Source organism: Rana temporaria, chromosome 10, assembly GCF_905171775.1.
Source record: "Rana temporaria chromosome 10, aRanTem1.1, whole genome shotgun sequence".
In the NCBI taxonomy this organism is placed as follows: domain Eukaryota; kingdom Metazoa; phylum Chordata; class Amphibia; order Anura; family Ranidae; genus Rana; species Rana temporaria.
The window spans coordinates 32953986-32970238 of record NC_053498.1 but is presented as its reverse complement, the minus strand read 5'-3'; the positions used below and the strand labels follow the sequence as shown (position 1 = coordinate 32970238).

At 38.2% G+C, this 16253-nt stretch overlaps 1 protein-coding gene across 1 annotated transcript in view; it reads right to left on the bottom strand.

Moving 5' to 3' along the window:
- Positions 1-221: 221 nt before the first annotated feature.
- The window catches only part of PRR12 (proline rich 12), a 158704-nt gene continuing 142672 nt past the window's right edge, over positions 222-16253 (bottom strand). Inside the window, exons 12-14 of the mRNA XM_040327499.1 lie at positions 12175-12303; positions 10749-10844; positions 222-8305 (exon numbers count right to left, since the gene is read on the bottom strand). Of these exons, the coding sequence (XP_040183433.1) occupies positions 8165-8305; positions 10749-10844; positions 12175-12303 (366 nt within the window). The 3' untranslated portion in view covers positions 222-8164. The remainder of the gene's footprint in view (positions 8306-10748; positions 10845-12174; positions 12304-16253) is intronic.

Here is a 16253-nt window from a genome sequence, read left to right as displayed (position 1 = left end):
ACCTTCTTCCTTTACACTTATTTGCTACGTATTCTTCATGGTCCTGTGATACATTTTGGAAGTCTTTTAAAAATAAAGTTGAGAAAATCTAAGAATGGGTAATTTTTTTGTAAACGAAAATGTAAATGAAATTAACAGATGATTCAAATGCAAAGAAAGGCAAGTAAAGCAGATAAAACAACTTATCGACAGAAATCATTCATGATAATGCTATAATTTCCTTAATGGTTTAAAATTTTTAATATCAACCAGTCAATTTTTAACGTAGGAACTAAAGTCTAAATAGATTTCATCTTCTCAATTCATACCATACAGTATTCTCTCCAAATGATGACATGGGTTGTGCTGTTTTATTTGATAAAGGAAAAGAGAAATTTGCTAAGAACAGTAAACGGTACCAAAGCAACTGACATTCATGTTTTACTATCCAGAGTACAATTACACTTTGATTGGCTGCAGTGGATTATCATTATTTATACCATTGCGAAAATAAAAACTGGTGTCACTATTTTTAGAAGGAAGTGAAAGACATTGAAGATGACGGGCTAAAGTACACGTGTGCTCATGTCATACATAGCAGCCATTTTGAACATACAAGGCATTAATTCAGCAGCATACCACTCAACTTTTTAAAATCGATGCAATTTTCAAACATACGTGCTCATTTCTCCCCAACACCTGTCTTGGCTTTAAGCCCTGCTTATATTACCTATTACCCCCCCCCCCCCCCGATGACTCGTCAATCCAAATAGGAAAAAATAAGGACAATTGGTCTAATTGGTGGACAACAGAGAGCTTCACACCTGGGGTCTTAGGCCAAGCCATAGGCTAGGTCTCAACGGGCACAGAAGCTGCCAGGGAAACCATTGGGATAGGACAGCATAATAAAAAAGAAAAAGCGTTCAATTCGAGTGCATATTGTCAGATTTTTTAAACTGGCTGGCACTCAGGGGCCAGAAATCCCCTTTTATTCATGGAGACCTAATCTTATTGTCTTAGGGAAGTTACTGGTGAACTGATGGGTATCATTTCCATTACACAGCACTGTCAATACTATTAGCCATAGTGAGACTTAAAGTCTTACCCGTGCTCTATGGCAGCATGAGACAAAATTCTCCTATGACGTCACTCCCCAAAAAAGTTCAGCAATGGAGAAAACAGGACTTGCATGGATTCCCGAGTGTCTACACTGCTAGCAGAAACCAGATACATGGTGGGGATCCTGCTTTAGCCTATCACCAATGGTCATCTATTCTGTATTTAAGTGCTGCCTATAAAAGTTATCCAGACTTGACCACAAAATGGCACCTTGTACAGGTTATGGTTATTATGTGCACTTTAAAAGCTACCCAGCAGTTTCGATCATATATAAAAAAGAAAAGAAAACAAGTGTGTAGTCACCAAAAGAGCAATCCAATATAGTGGTCAATAGACAACATCCCAAAACCATGCAGGCTCCTTGAGGTTTTCTCTAGTTGTCAATGGAACTGACTCCTGGAAAAAAATAATGCTTGCCCCTGGATTGGACAGACTGACTCCTGAATTCCATATAAATTTGTCCACTCATGATTTAGCCTATTGTCACTATTGACCAGTTTATAGGCTTATTTATTAAAAAGGATCGGGTTATGCAGTAATCTACATCAACAAATTCAAAAAACTAGTAGATAGGACTAGTAGAATGAACTAGATTGCCAAAAGGTTCACCTACACAGGAATAGAAAAGCATCCATTTCTAGCAGGTTATTGCATCCTGAAGGGATCACAAGCTGCTTATATGGCTACTGGAACCGGACTACTTTTACAGGCCAAACCCATACGATGTAAAGGAAACCTTGCAGGAGGCAACAGGTAGGCCGTCATCAGTGACCTCCTATTTACTAAGGACTTTTATGATCTGCATACGTGCTCCGTGTCATTGACTCAAAGTACTAAAGCCAGCGAGTCAGAACAGCCAGGTAGCTAGCATTTTCATAGGGAGGTTAGCTATAGTAGTCCCTATCTGTCTGTCAAGAAATACTTATTTTAAAGCAGTATTCTCCTTTCCTGTTATTTGATCTTCTTAAATCCTTTGATAATAAAAAATAGATGTACCAACCTGCACAGTGTATGGGATTTCATGCCATCACTTAGTATAACCCAGAAACCTTGCATTTTAATGTTTTCCTGCTGGCTGGTTAAAGAAAAGCTCAAACTAACCACCGGAGTTTATGATTGCATGCTACAACAGAGCAGTCTCTACTGTTTAAATTACCTTCTAAATCTTTACTTGCTTGATAGAAGGATTACAAAGTTTAATGCATGTCTTTTTTTGTAGCATTTAAGCTGAAATTCCTCTTTAAAATGGAGCTACAGACAAAGTTTGTTAGCATCTGCACCCCCATTACAGAGAACTCCCCCTCCCTTCCTGTAGTATCACTAGGACAGGAAGTGTGGAAAAATCTCTTCGGAGGAATGCATCCATTGTGGTGCATTGGGCCCTTATATTATCAGAGAGTGGAAGGAGTAGAACCTGTTAATTTTTTAATGTGGTTCACTTATTGTGAAAATTTACCCATACTCCCTTTTCCAGACTCGGTAGTCATCCATGCAAGAAGTGAGAGGAAATCTACCCAACAGGAGCACTGATAGAAATAAAAAAAAACTAAGAGATTCGAAATATATATGTATTCTTAAAAAAAATTGAATTCCCGAAAGACATGAGGTATCTTATCCCTTTTGTATTGCAATATACTAAACTGTTAAGTGTCCACATACACTACAGTGATTTTGCCAACAGGGTAAATGGACACCATAAGCAGCATTTCTACAGTCAGAATAGCACTAAATAAAGCCACCCCCCCCCCCTCATTGAGTACAAAGGTCTAGAGATCTCCAAAATACTGCTCAATCAATATTAATAAGCCCAAAATTATTATATACAACAAAAACCAAGAGTATTAAAAGGAGAACTAGGGTAGTCAAATCAATACTTTGCTAAAATATATATACATTCAAGGTAGCTATGTATTAAAAAAAAACCTGCAAACCTTACTCTAAAGTAGCTATAACCAACCCAATTACCAGTCTAAAACAGCACCGAAAATTGTCCCGGAGTGGACTATAGCCAGAAACTTGCAGGGCATTTACTTTATGGCTGCTGAGGCCTTGGGTTGCCCAATCCTGCTCAAAAGTGCCACTAAACTATATACTGCAGTAGATTGTCACCTTATTTGAATGACAAGACCTAGAAGGGAGGGGGAGGGGGAAATCATACCTACAAATTATTCTACAAGCTAAACAAAATATACTTACTGTGAAATAATGATAAAATAAACTGCACATATATAAATGAATACTACAAAAACAAAACAAAAAAAAAAAACTTTTGTACACAGAGAAGCTCTTACTTCTAGTTATTGCAAGAACTGCATTAAAAAAAACTTGGCATGTCATACCAACTCTGTAGGCAAAGAGTACTGAGCAGGCTACAAAAATGTGGACTTTTCAAAAGATCATGTTAATAAAACTTGAAAGATCGGAGAAATCTTACAGCAAGACTCACTATTTTTTCCTTTGGTTGTGGGTATGTGAACAGTTTAATGCCTTGCTGTTGCCCGTGACCATTTTGGGTCTACTGTAGCAGCCAAGGCTCTGTTGTGAGCTATAATTCCTGGTTTGTCTCTCAGTAGCACATATTCAATATATACCTATATCGAGTCCGCTAAAGGGCCAGGGACATGCTGGTTTCATAAACCCCCTTTGTGGAAATCTGACATTCAGAATTTTGAAAATGCCATACATGATATTGTTTTAAGTACTTGATGGAGATTTTTTGGATGGAAAATTTGTTAAAGCTGAAGCCAACTTTCTGCCATACTATTATTAAGACAAAAGGTTTCAATACTTGTGATCCTGCCAATTCCTTCAATATTGTTGAAACCTACCTGTATACAAGGCAAACGTATCTAAAATGTCTTGTTTTTTTTACTGAACTCAAAAAAGGGATTAAAAAAAAAATATATATATGAATTTCCTATGCTCATGCCACCACATCACAATTTTAGGAAGACAGATCCAATATCTGTCCCAGTAAAACATTCTGGCACAAAACAAAGCCACGAGTTACAAACCATTTGCGCAAATAAATACATTTGTATTGTTGACTCTACATTATCAACTTTTTAAAAACAGGACAATAATCAAAAATATAATGGCAACCGTATTAAAGCCATTGACTGTCTAAAACATTGGCTATTACTTATATTTCATTAAAAAACAGCAACAAAACCCTTGAATGGATTCTTTAACAATTTGTCTTCTAATTCTTTAACAATTCCTTTTAAAAAAACATTGAAATGCCAATTTGTTATTTGTAAGACTGCGTTTTGATCAAGTACAAAAGAGTTCAAAAACTGCTTCATGCCGGAAACTTCACGGTTAAGCCTTGTACACTACAATTTTTTTTGGGTACAAACCAAAAAACCTGAAAAACTCAGGTCGGAGCCGCTGTATTAACAATCCGATGTTGGTACAGCAATCTCCCCTGCTGTGCTATTGTGTTCTGACAGTGGGATCCATCCACCCCCCCCCCCCCGGAACACTCCAAGCAGTGCTCTCAGCCATTGGCTGAGAACGCTGATCGGAAGACGGTCGGCAAACCTTTTTCGGGCATCACTCTTAGACATAAGCTGGCTGAAGGACTGGCTTCTGTTGGACTGGCTGCCACACACGTGAATGTCAGCCGGTTTCTATTGAACCAGCCAATGCCACCTGGCATTTGGCCCACGTGTACTAGGCTTTGGTGCAGCATTTCCTAAAATTCCAATTTCATTTTTTTACGGTCATTGAGCCCAAAACAAGCAATAGGAACACCACCATAATAATTGTAGAGTCTAAAATAATTTGTTAATAATAATTAGGATGAGGGAAGATTTTACAGCCAACTCATTTCAGGAGATGAAACTGTTCCCTTTTATCAGGGATTAGAACTTCACTTGCCAACAAAAGCCTGGCAGGACACAAGGAACTTCAGATTTTTTTTACTGTGCTTTGGTAGTCAATTATGCAAAGTGTTTTTTGCAGTACTGGCTGTTAAAGAACAGTAAGAAAACAGAATACTTATCTTCTAGACTCAACTAAACTTAGAGTCCTGCAATTTTTTTGCACACAACATTCTAAGCCCTGATAAAGGTGGATTGTTTCAAACTCCAAAATGCCTTGAATGTAATATCTAGTATTGTGGACTCCACTATTGTTGGTATGGTGCTCCTGTTAAAGTTCTAAACTTCTAGATGTCTCCCAGGGTCCCCTGGTGTATGAGAGTTGCCTAGCCAGAGCCAGCATGCTCCATGAAGCAAGCCCTGTCTTACCGGACTAAAATAGCTAAAGACCCAGTGCCTCACACATCCCTTCCCCTCTGACTGGTGGAAGAAATTATTTTAGGTTTGAGTACAAAGTGGTAGTTATTTAAGAAATAAAATATATTAACTTACAGTTTATGATCCGTTAGAAGCTCTGAACCATATGTGTACCCCTCCTTTCATTTGCAAATATAAAAGGTTAACAAGGGTCAATTAATAAAAAAAAAAAAAAAAAAAAAAAAAAAAGATTCCATATTCTAGGTGAAGAAACACAAATACATTTTTTCTGTTTTGCAGTCAATAAATTGCAGATTTAAACTTTTTGTGTTGCACACCTAGATCTTTTTTAAGGCAGTCCGACATGATTAATTAGCACCTTGTTAAAAAAAAAAAAAAAAATGGGTCCCTTAATGAATGGACCAGTATCTTCAATGAATGTTACATTATGTATTGTAAAGGAAACCCAACAATTCAAGAACCAATTACAGAGCCAGTTTTAAAAAAAAAAGCAAATACAAAAATAGTTTGTCAAAAGTAATTTAGCCTTACTCGGATGCTGGCAACATTAGGTTTTCATAAACAAACTACCTTGGTGACAACAGTTAAAAAGACATAGCTGTATTTAAACTAAGAATTTGAACTTTTTTTTTTTTTTTTCACCCAAACAAAATTTTCCAATGCATTTTCCCAATGATATAACTTAAAACAAAATAACGGTGAAACAAAAATTGTAAATGTGAAAAGGATAGAAGAGGTTGTTGCTTAAGAATACCCATATTTTTTTTCTGTTTTTCTCTCTGTTCTAAGTTTATTTTTTTCTGAGCAAAATACTAATCCGAGTTCAGTTAAACTGAACGCTTCACATCTAGGCAACATCATCATTATCAATTAGATATAGTCAAATACAATATTGTACATAGATTTTTCTCCTATACAATATTTACAGCAAATTTAGAAAAAAAAAGAAAGAAAAAAAATGTAGAAAAAAATACCACACACGCAAACGGTTTATCTCCCCGATAATGTCATCCCTCAAACATACTGGGAAAATAGGATTTTAAATTGTCATCCAAAAACAAAAAAGGGACACAACTGCCATGTAGTAATGATTAAATAAAAGTTAGACCCATGACTTAAAAAAAAAAATCTGTTTCCACTCCTCTAAATTAAAGTAGCAGTATATCTCCATGCCATCAGCAACTACCTTAAAAAAAATGCACACACTTTTAAAATTCTACAATGTTAAAGAAAATATCTGAATTTTTTACTATATTTTATAGTGCTGAAATGACTGGAGAGGACTTTACAAAGTGACAGAGGAGGTAAAATTACTTATTCAGCTCAATGCTAATGGAATTGTTAGCAAATGTTTTGCAGTGCGTGACAACAGCAAAACACTGTTTGTTTCGAACAATACACTTTTTACAGGCTTCCAGTAGCACAGAGGGTGAATTAAGCCACAAAAGAAAGCTTCTTCCCAGATTAAAAGAAAAAAAAAAAATATAAAAAGTTGATAACACCATTTTTATGTTAAGGGATGCAACAGAATATATATATATCGAATTAACCCCACAACATTAAAAATACTGAATGTAAGTACAATTAGATGACTCAAAATAGGGAATAAAATAAGGAACATGTCTCTTGATATTGGATTAACAAAGCTTTATTACTCTGTTGGCAAGGGGCTACAAAGCTTTAGCTCTTCACCCTAGATAAAATGAATCCCCAGACGTCTAATACAACAGAACACAGATATGGTACCATTTTGTCGATTTTTCCAATTTAATGAACATCTTTGGAGAGAATAGCTGTAGAGCATTTTATTTTATTTTTTACTACCCTGTTCATAATTCCTGAAATGTAAAACTGCACAAATTCTATTCTTTCTGTGTGCACTGCCAATGGCTGTCAAGTATTTAGGTCAAGCAAAACACGCATGTTTTCCTCACAGGCATCCTTACTCATAACTTTCTGTCCAAAAAAAAATAAAAATTTGTGGGGTGACAAAAAATGTAACTTTATAATAAAATTAAATGATGCTAGCAGCCAGGTTAAAATACATTAAAAACATTTTTAAAAAAGGAAAAAAAACTATAGGGTTGTGAAGTAAGGTTTAAATCATTTTGTGCATGACCAATCTAAAATTGGCAGTGAACAGTGAGGATCTCTTTGTGACCATTTCGTTTTTTTTTTTTTGTGGCGAGTTACCTTTACAGAAAAAGATTTGTTAATCCAAAATCGAAATGCCCGCCACCCCAAACAACAGGGAATCTGGCTCTTTCACACGCACAACACATACACGCATGCTTCCCAATAAATAACAAGGGACAGAATGTTGGGGCTGCTTGCTCCTGTCAGAATATGTCAGTCACTGGAAGCAGATCTGAACAGAAGACAGAGCCAGAAATCCTCTGTACAGTATGATGGGGACGGCACAAGGAGCAAATGATTAAAAAAAAAATATTAAAATTAAAACGATGCACAGTTAGCAAATCCTCCTCCAGCTAAAGAAGGACAAAGAACAAAAGAAGAAGACAGAAGTCTAGAGAAAGAGAGAACCACCTTAATTCAAACAGGTGTCGCTGTTCTGAAGACCAAGGCCTAAAGTCAAGTTGAGGCCTGCAGAACTTACTTCATCCATTCCCCTTTATAGCTCGTTGCCTTGGCAACAGAAGTTAAGTCCAGGACAGAATGCATTTCCTCCTCTGCATGGCATGTCTCTCTCTCTCGTTACTAGAGTCACTTGTTTTTGATTTTGTGATTTGATTCCCCCTTAACAGGTTTCTGTTTGTCAACTTTTATAGCAGTCATGTGTCCAGTCACGCGCACTTGTTCTGTGCTTGCGTGATTAGGTCAATGAAGGAGTCGAGGAGTTTTTCAAGCCAAGGCTGGTTCCTCATGCACTGCTGAACAACCTCTTCTTGCCCCAAATCATCATTCTGCTCTTCTATTGCGTTGGTCTGTATAAAGGGAAGACAATTGTTATCAGATAAACTCCCACTCACTGATGCCTGCAATTTATGAAAATACTGTATTTGCTGGCGTATAAGACTACCTTTTACACTTAAAAAAACTGGCCAAAAAGCAGGGGTCGTCTTATACGCCGGGTCAGCTGCTCGGATGCCTGCTGGATGTGCGGTAATACTGAATGTAGCTTCGGCTACATACAGTATATACCGCTAAGCCAATCCCGGTGAGCAATGTATTCAAATGAATACAGAGCCTGCTCGGATTGGGGTAACAACCTCTGCCAATCCGAGTGCCTACATACAGTAGCCTGCTCGGATTGGCTTTGAGAGTCAGAGAGGCGTGGGCTGTTGATGTTACAGCCTCTGCCAATCCATGCAGGCTTTGTATTCATTAATAGAATATATCGCTCACCGTGATTGGCTCCATCTCCAGTAAGAATGAAGAAGATTATGGCTCCAGAAGAAAGAAATATGAAGCATTGGAATGGGGGTTGTCTTATATGGTGAGTACAGGCAAAAAAATCTTAAAAAGTCATAAAATTAGGGGGTCGTCTTATACGCCTGGTCGCCTTATACGCCGGCAAATACGGTATTTATTCTCAACAGTCAAGATTTGAAAACAACACATAATCCACATAATCCAAACATATGCACAACATATACAAGATTTTTTTATATATATATATATATATATATATATATATACACACACACATTTTATATTTATATATATTTATATATATATATATATATATATATATATATATATATATATATATATACATATATATATATACATACACACACACACACACATATATCTACACACACACACACATTATATATATCTATATCTATATATATACACACACACACACACACACACACACACACACACACATATATATATATATATATATATATATATATATATATATATATATATATATATATGACCTATAAAGCTATTTGGATATAAAAAAAATCCATAAGATGAATATAACTGGTCTGCAATAGAAAATAAATATAAACTTGAAATCACAGAAAGGTAAAAGTTATAAAAAAAACAAATATGTATACAGGTTTGGACCTCCTCACATAATATTAACCACTTGCTGCCCATAAAACGGGTACAGCGTGGGCTCAAATTTGCCATAAGGGCATACATGGACGTCCTGTTCGCGTGCCTCCCGCGCGCTTTGTGATCGCTGCGCCAGTGAGATTTGGCTGATCATAGATCGGGTAAAGGGCCAATCACAGCAGGCTCTTTACCATGTGATCATTTGTCAGCCAATGACAGCTGATCGCGGAAATAAACAGATGCCGGTTATCGTGTTTTTTTTTCATTACACGCTATAAGCCGTGGCTTCTTTCTGTTAGAGGGACATTGGCCCCCTTAGCACTCGCATGAAAAATGACCTGTTTGCAAAAATGTTATCACAAAATATGAAAAATGATTTTGTTTTTATTTCAACATTTTCTGTCTTTTTTTGTTTGTTTAGCAAAACATAAAAGACCAAGTGGTGATTAAATACTACCAAAAAAAAGCTCTATTTGTGTGAAAAAAAAATAACATTTCATATGGTTACAACATTGCATGACCGATCAATTGTCAAAAAATGTTAGTGCTGAAAATTGGCCTGGGCAGGAAGAGGGTATAAGTGCCCAGCAAGCAAGTGGTTAAATTTTTTTTTTACTAGCTGAAATGAATTAATCTTTGAATGAATCCGCCGCGGAGACCACCGTTATCGTTTACAGGACCGGCCACGTTAAAGATGGATATCTCGGTTGATGACATATATGTACGTGAGCCGCTCCTTAAGTGGTTAATTTGTTACCATAACATTTTTACTATATACTTTCATGTTTTTTGTTAATAATCAGTATTTTATCGATTTTACTTTATTTTTATTGAGTTATTACTTCTTATGTATAGCATTCTGTAGAGAAAAAAAGCATGACAAATGTCATACACTCTACCAGTGGAGACCAAAAGTGGCCTTGAGGACACATAATGCACAGGCATGTTCCACTGTCACCATCAGGAAACCTGCAAATGCCAAGCAGCAGTAGCTGAAGCACATGCTTGTAGACAGGAAGTGGCTGCAATTGGGTTGCAAGAGATCATCTGAACAAAGATGCAAAAAAGGGAAAACAACTGGACACAATGCAAACTAAATGTCACTTACTTAGGGTGTACATTTACTTTAATAGGTGTCATGTTTAAGAAGTGCACTTGGTCTTTTTATGCAATACCATTTTAACACACTAAAATATCAAAATTCCAAGTATTAGTGACTTTTGGTATGAAATGAAAATTAAATACCCCCCCCCCCCAAAGTTTATTTTCCGTTAATAAAATAATTTCTTAAATTTTTTTTAAGTATCAGAGTCATGTAAGCTGGGTGGGTTCAAAGACGAATCACCTACTTACCTCTTGCTTGCAACGTAGGAAGGTGTGATACTTGTAGTGATGCAAGGAATGGTACAAGGAGTAATAAAGTGACTTCTCAGCATCCACCTTGAATTCCTAGAGGAAAAACAGAACCAAAAACCATTAAAGCGATGGAGGGGTAAATAAGTAAAGATGAAACAGAACTTTTTTGGTCCAATTTTTGATTGGTACAGGGGTCTCAAATCGGTAGCAGACTACCATTTCTTACAGCTAATGCCGCGTATACACGACCGTTTTTCATGACAAGAAAAATTAAAATTTTTTTAATTGGTCGTGTAGGCTCCAGGGCATTTTTCTCGACGAGAAAAATGGCCATTAAAAATGTAGAACCTGCTCTATTTTTTCTCGTTGTTTTTCACGTCGTTTTTCTCTTCGTGAAAAAAAAAATGGTTGTGTGTACGCTTTAACGAGGGGGAAAAAAACGTGCATGCTCAGAAGCAAGTAATGAGACGGGGAAATTGGCATAAGCAGCCCAAAGGGTGGTGCCATTTGAATGGAACTTCCCCTTTATAGTGCCTTCGTACGTGTTGTACGTCACTGCGCTTGGCTAAAGCATTTTTATTCACGATCGTGTGTATGCAGGGCAGGCTTGAGAGGAAAACTTAGTTTTTTTTCCATGACATGAATAACGGTCGTGTGTACGCAGCAGTAGAAGTAATCTTGAAAAATGTGCTATTCTCTCTCTTACAGCCATTTCCATGCTGGGATTAGAGTCGCTGGCTTCTTGGAATTATATCTGGCAAGTTATGCCTCGTACACACGATAGGACTTTCCAACAGGAATTGTGTGATGACAGGTTGTTGCCGGATAATCCGATCGTTTGTATGCTCCATCGGACAATTGTTGTCGGATTTTCCGACAACAAATGTGGGATAGCATGTTTTAAAACTTTCCGACAACAAATGTGTGAGGTTGGATTATCCAAATGAGTGTACACAAGACCGTAAAAAAAAAATCCAAAGTACAAACACGCATGCTCCGAACCAATACTAACCATAAGACAACATTAGCAGAAGTTTCCCAAGGGGTGGCGCTAAAGAGCTGAAAAAACACATCTAGTGTGTCACTACGTTCGTGTATGTTTGGCCAACAATTCTTTGCCAACGTCCTTCGCACAAAATTCCACAGCTTTGTCCGATGGAAATTCGATTGTGTGTACGAGGCTTTAAAGTGGCTAGGGGACCATTCTGAAACATGCACCAGGAATGTCCAACTCCGGGACAAACTTTAAAAATGTTGGTGGGACTATTTCTTAACTGGTCTGGAGGGGCCATGTCTTTGGTTTGATCGGCCGAATACGTCTGCCATGCCAATAACTTATTAGGAAAACTGAAATGGATGGATGCATGGCATGAAATAAGAGTACTTTCCCACAATCACCAGAGCTGTCCATATTTCTCCCTACCTGTGGTTTGGCTACATTCTTTTTTAGCTTGTTGAGTGTTTTCCGATTGTAAGGCTCTCCGCCAGGTTTCATCCTCACAGTAGATGCCCCAGATTCAGTAATTAGCTGTGGAAATGTGTGAAGCGCCTCCTACAAGTAATGAAAAAGTAAGAATGAAAATATAGTACTCAGAAAAAGAAATCCAATAAATGCAGTTATGTATCCATTTAAAAACCATTGATATCCACAGATACCTACCTACTGTTTCCAGCCATCCAACTCAAGAGTCATATAAGAGCAACTGAAATATGAATGAGCATCTTTAAGTGTTCTCTACATATGCTGAGAGCATTGCCTACCTATCTGTCCTGGGAACATCTTGAGAGGCAGCACATTTTTTTCCCCCTCCAACCTTGCCCCTTCACTAGTCATTCAGACTGCTCGGCTATTAATTATCCCCCCCCCCCAAAACTATCCGTCATGATAGTTCAGGGTGTACATAACCCATACATACCTTTTGTTTTTCTGCTGAAATTTAAACCAGATTTGACTGGGAAAGTTTCCCTCATTTCCCACTATGACAAATACAATATTTTTTTATATTACAGTTAATCATTTATACAGAGTCTTACTCAAGTGGTAACCTGATAATGTATGTTCAAACCTGTTGATCTTCTCTCAAAAACTGATAACTTAACAACTGGAAATTGTCACGCTCTATATATGTGCTGATGGTTGTGTGAAAAAATTAGGAATAAAAAAAGAAATTATGATGTACTCAACTGGTATAAGTTCTGATATATATCTTGATATCAGCTTCCTGTATCCCCTGTAAAGTGCACATGTGCTGACAGTAAACATACTGACAGGAGGAGACAGCTGAAGGATGATCTCATTCATCTTCTGCTGCTTCACTGTCCAATCAGCAACCCTGGGGGGTGGGTAGTTCTGATCCAACATTCTTTCTTGACCAAGATATATTGATGCCGCAATGGCATCTGAACATCTGACTGTGCTGTCCAGCCAGAAAAGTCTGAATCACAAACCAGGCTGTGCACAATTACAAATGCTTTGCAAGGTTGAACCATTCCCTGTAGGTACTTGCCTGGAGTTAGGCTAAAAACCAAAGACAACATATAAAATCTGTAGACAAATTTAACAGACAAAATAGCTTCCACTATGCCAAGTGAGGAAGACATGACAGCCATAACAAGCCTCAGTATAACCACAGTCAAGGCTGTGATTCATAGTTGACGAGCAAAAACAGTCCTGACATTCCAAGACAACAGCGTAAGCTTTACTTTAGGTGAAGCTCACAGATGTCTGCCTGCTGTGGGTTTTTTCTGCGCTGGAGGAACCCATGTCATTAGTAAAGTACAGCCAAGTTTTTTTGTCCACACCTGATCATCCGAGGAGGTCAAGAAATTCAAATTGTATCGGTTTACAAAATACGTGGACACCGAGTGTCGGTTCACACTACAGCGACATGAAAGTCGACACGATTTTGCGAGGCAACTTTGAGGGGTCTCCAGGACAGGCAACTTTGCCAGTGGCCAATCAAACAATAATCAGCTCTGTGGAAGGGAGGGGTTTGCCCGAGAAAACTATTTTAACTGCTTCAGTTAAGACACTGATCTGACTTTGGAGGCAACTTCCATTGAAACCAATGGGTACAAGTCGCCTTGAAGTAGTACAGGAACCTTTTTTGAAGTCGGAGCGACTTCAGTAGTGTGCATTAAGACGGCTCTCATTCACTTTAATGTAATTTCTCATGTGGTGCGACTTGGGACGACACAAGTCGGATCCCAAGTCGCAGTAGTGTAAACGGGCACAAAAAATGACTACATGTTCCCAAAGTAAAAAGAGTTGTGGTTTTCAAAAATGTTAATCTGCTTCTGTGATCAATATGCCCATTCCCGCTATTAAAAAGGTAAAAATTTTGTCACTGATAATACTGACCCAGTGTAAATGAGCTTTGTTCACAGCCATCAATGACTTTAGGAAGTGTAAAGACAAGCCATGTCATAGGGGACATCTAGAAATGTTTGTTGCCTAAACACTACCCTGAAAATGTACACTTTAGGGGTTGATTTACGAAAACCCAAAGTGCAATATCTAGGACAGTTCTGCATAGAAGCTAATCAGCTTCCAGGCTTTTTCTTGTCAAAGGTTAACCACTTACCGCAAAATCATGTACCTGTATGTCATTTTGCTTCAAGTGGTTGTACCAGGGTGATGCCTGTACCCGCTCGATTGTTATCCCGCCACCACTCTGCCTGGGCTCTCCCATCCTATCAGGAGACTCAAGCGACCAGCCAGCACATCCGCCAACTGGCCGGAGACAAAAACAAAGCCAGCATCACTTCCGGCTTAAAGTGATTGTAAAAGGATAGTTTTCTTGTTAAAAATTAAAAAAAATTGGCACTGATCCTCCTTTTATCATGTTCCCTGGTGGCGCTCTTGGCTCCTCCTCATCAAGTGCCCCCATGGAGAGTGAATTTCCATGGGGGCACTCATGCGGACATGCTCCCAAGTCCTGCTGCTGCGTCCATGGACATAGACAGCAGGACTCAAACTTTTTGCGATTCGCAACTGCGTCGCTTTAACCGACAATTGTCGTGCGACGTGGCTCCCAAACAAAATTGGGTTTTCTTTTTTTTCCCCCACAAACAGAGCTTTCTTTTGGTGGTATTTGATCACCTCTGCATTTTTTATTTTTTGCGCTCTAAACAAAAATAGAGCAACAATTTTGAAAAAAAATCTATATTTTTTACTTTTTGCTGTAATAAATATCCCCCAAAAAATATATATATAAAAAAAATGTTTTCCTCAGTTTAGGCCGATACGTATTCTTCTACTTATTTTTGTAAAAAAAAATCTCAATAAGCGTTTATTAATTGGTTTGCGCAAAAGTTATAGCGTTTACAAAATAGGGGATAGTTTTATGGCATTTTTATAGTAATGGCGGCGATCAGCGTTTTTTTTCCGTGACTGCGACATTATGGCAGACACGTCGTACACTTTTAACAAATTTTTGGGACCATTGTCATTTTCACAGCGAAAAGTGCTATAAAAATGCACCGATTACTGTGAAAATGACAATGGCAGTGAAGGGGTTAACCACTAGGGGGCCCTAAGGGGTTAAGTGTGCCCTAAGGGAGTGATTCTTACTGTAGGGGGGCGTGGCTGGACATGTGACGTCACTGATCGTCGTTCCCTATAACAGGGAACAGACGATCAGTGACACTGCCACAGAGAAGAACGGGGAAGGTGTGTTTACACTTACCTTTCCCCGTTCTTCAGCTCCTTTGACCTGATCGCGGGACACCGGGGCCCGCGGGCGTGGTCACGGACCTTCGGACCGGGTCGCGAAGGCGCGTCGGCGGTTGGACACTTAAAGGGCAACGTACCTGTACGTGCCTGTGCCCAGCCGTGCCATTCTGCAGACGTATATCGGCGTTAGGCGGTCCTTAAGTGGTTAATAATGCGTTTAAAAGACCGCTGCGCAAATATAGTGTGACATAAAATATTGCAACGACCACCATTTTATTCTCTGTGGTCTCTGCTTAAAACAATTATTTATAAAATGTTTGGGAGTTATAAGCAATTTGCTAGCAAAAAACAATGAATTTAACTTGTAGGCAACAAGTGTCAGCAAAAGGCCTGGTCCTTGAGTGGTTAACTGAACAAGTCGACATTAGAAGCTGATTGGCTACCATGCACAACTGCACCAAATATTGCACTCTCTCTAGTTTTAGTAATTGAACCCCACTGTTAAATACCTCCTGAAAAATATGCTCCGTTATATATTTTTGTTAAATCAAAAAAGTTCATTGTTTTACAGTTTTGACAAAAAGAGTGAAAAGAACTAATTTTTAGATCACAGTATCCAAGACCATATGGAAATGAACCAAGCATACATAATTAATGGATATATATGGTAAAAAAAGAGAAAATCCAAGAGAGATAATAATTCACAAAGACATACATAAAGCCTGTTCATATGTAGACACAGTGCCGATCCTGACCTCCCTGGGGCCCTAAGCAAAATGACATGACACGTTAACGTTGAGAAGCGCGGGGGGGGGGGGGGGGGTGCT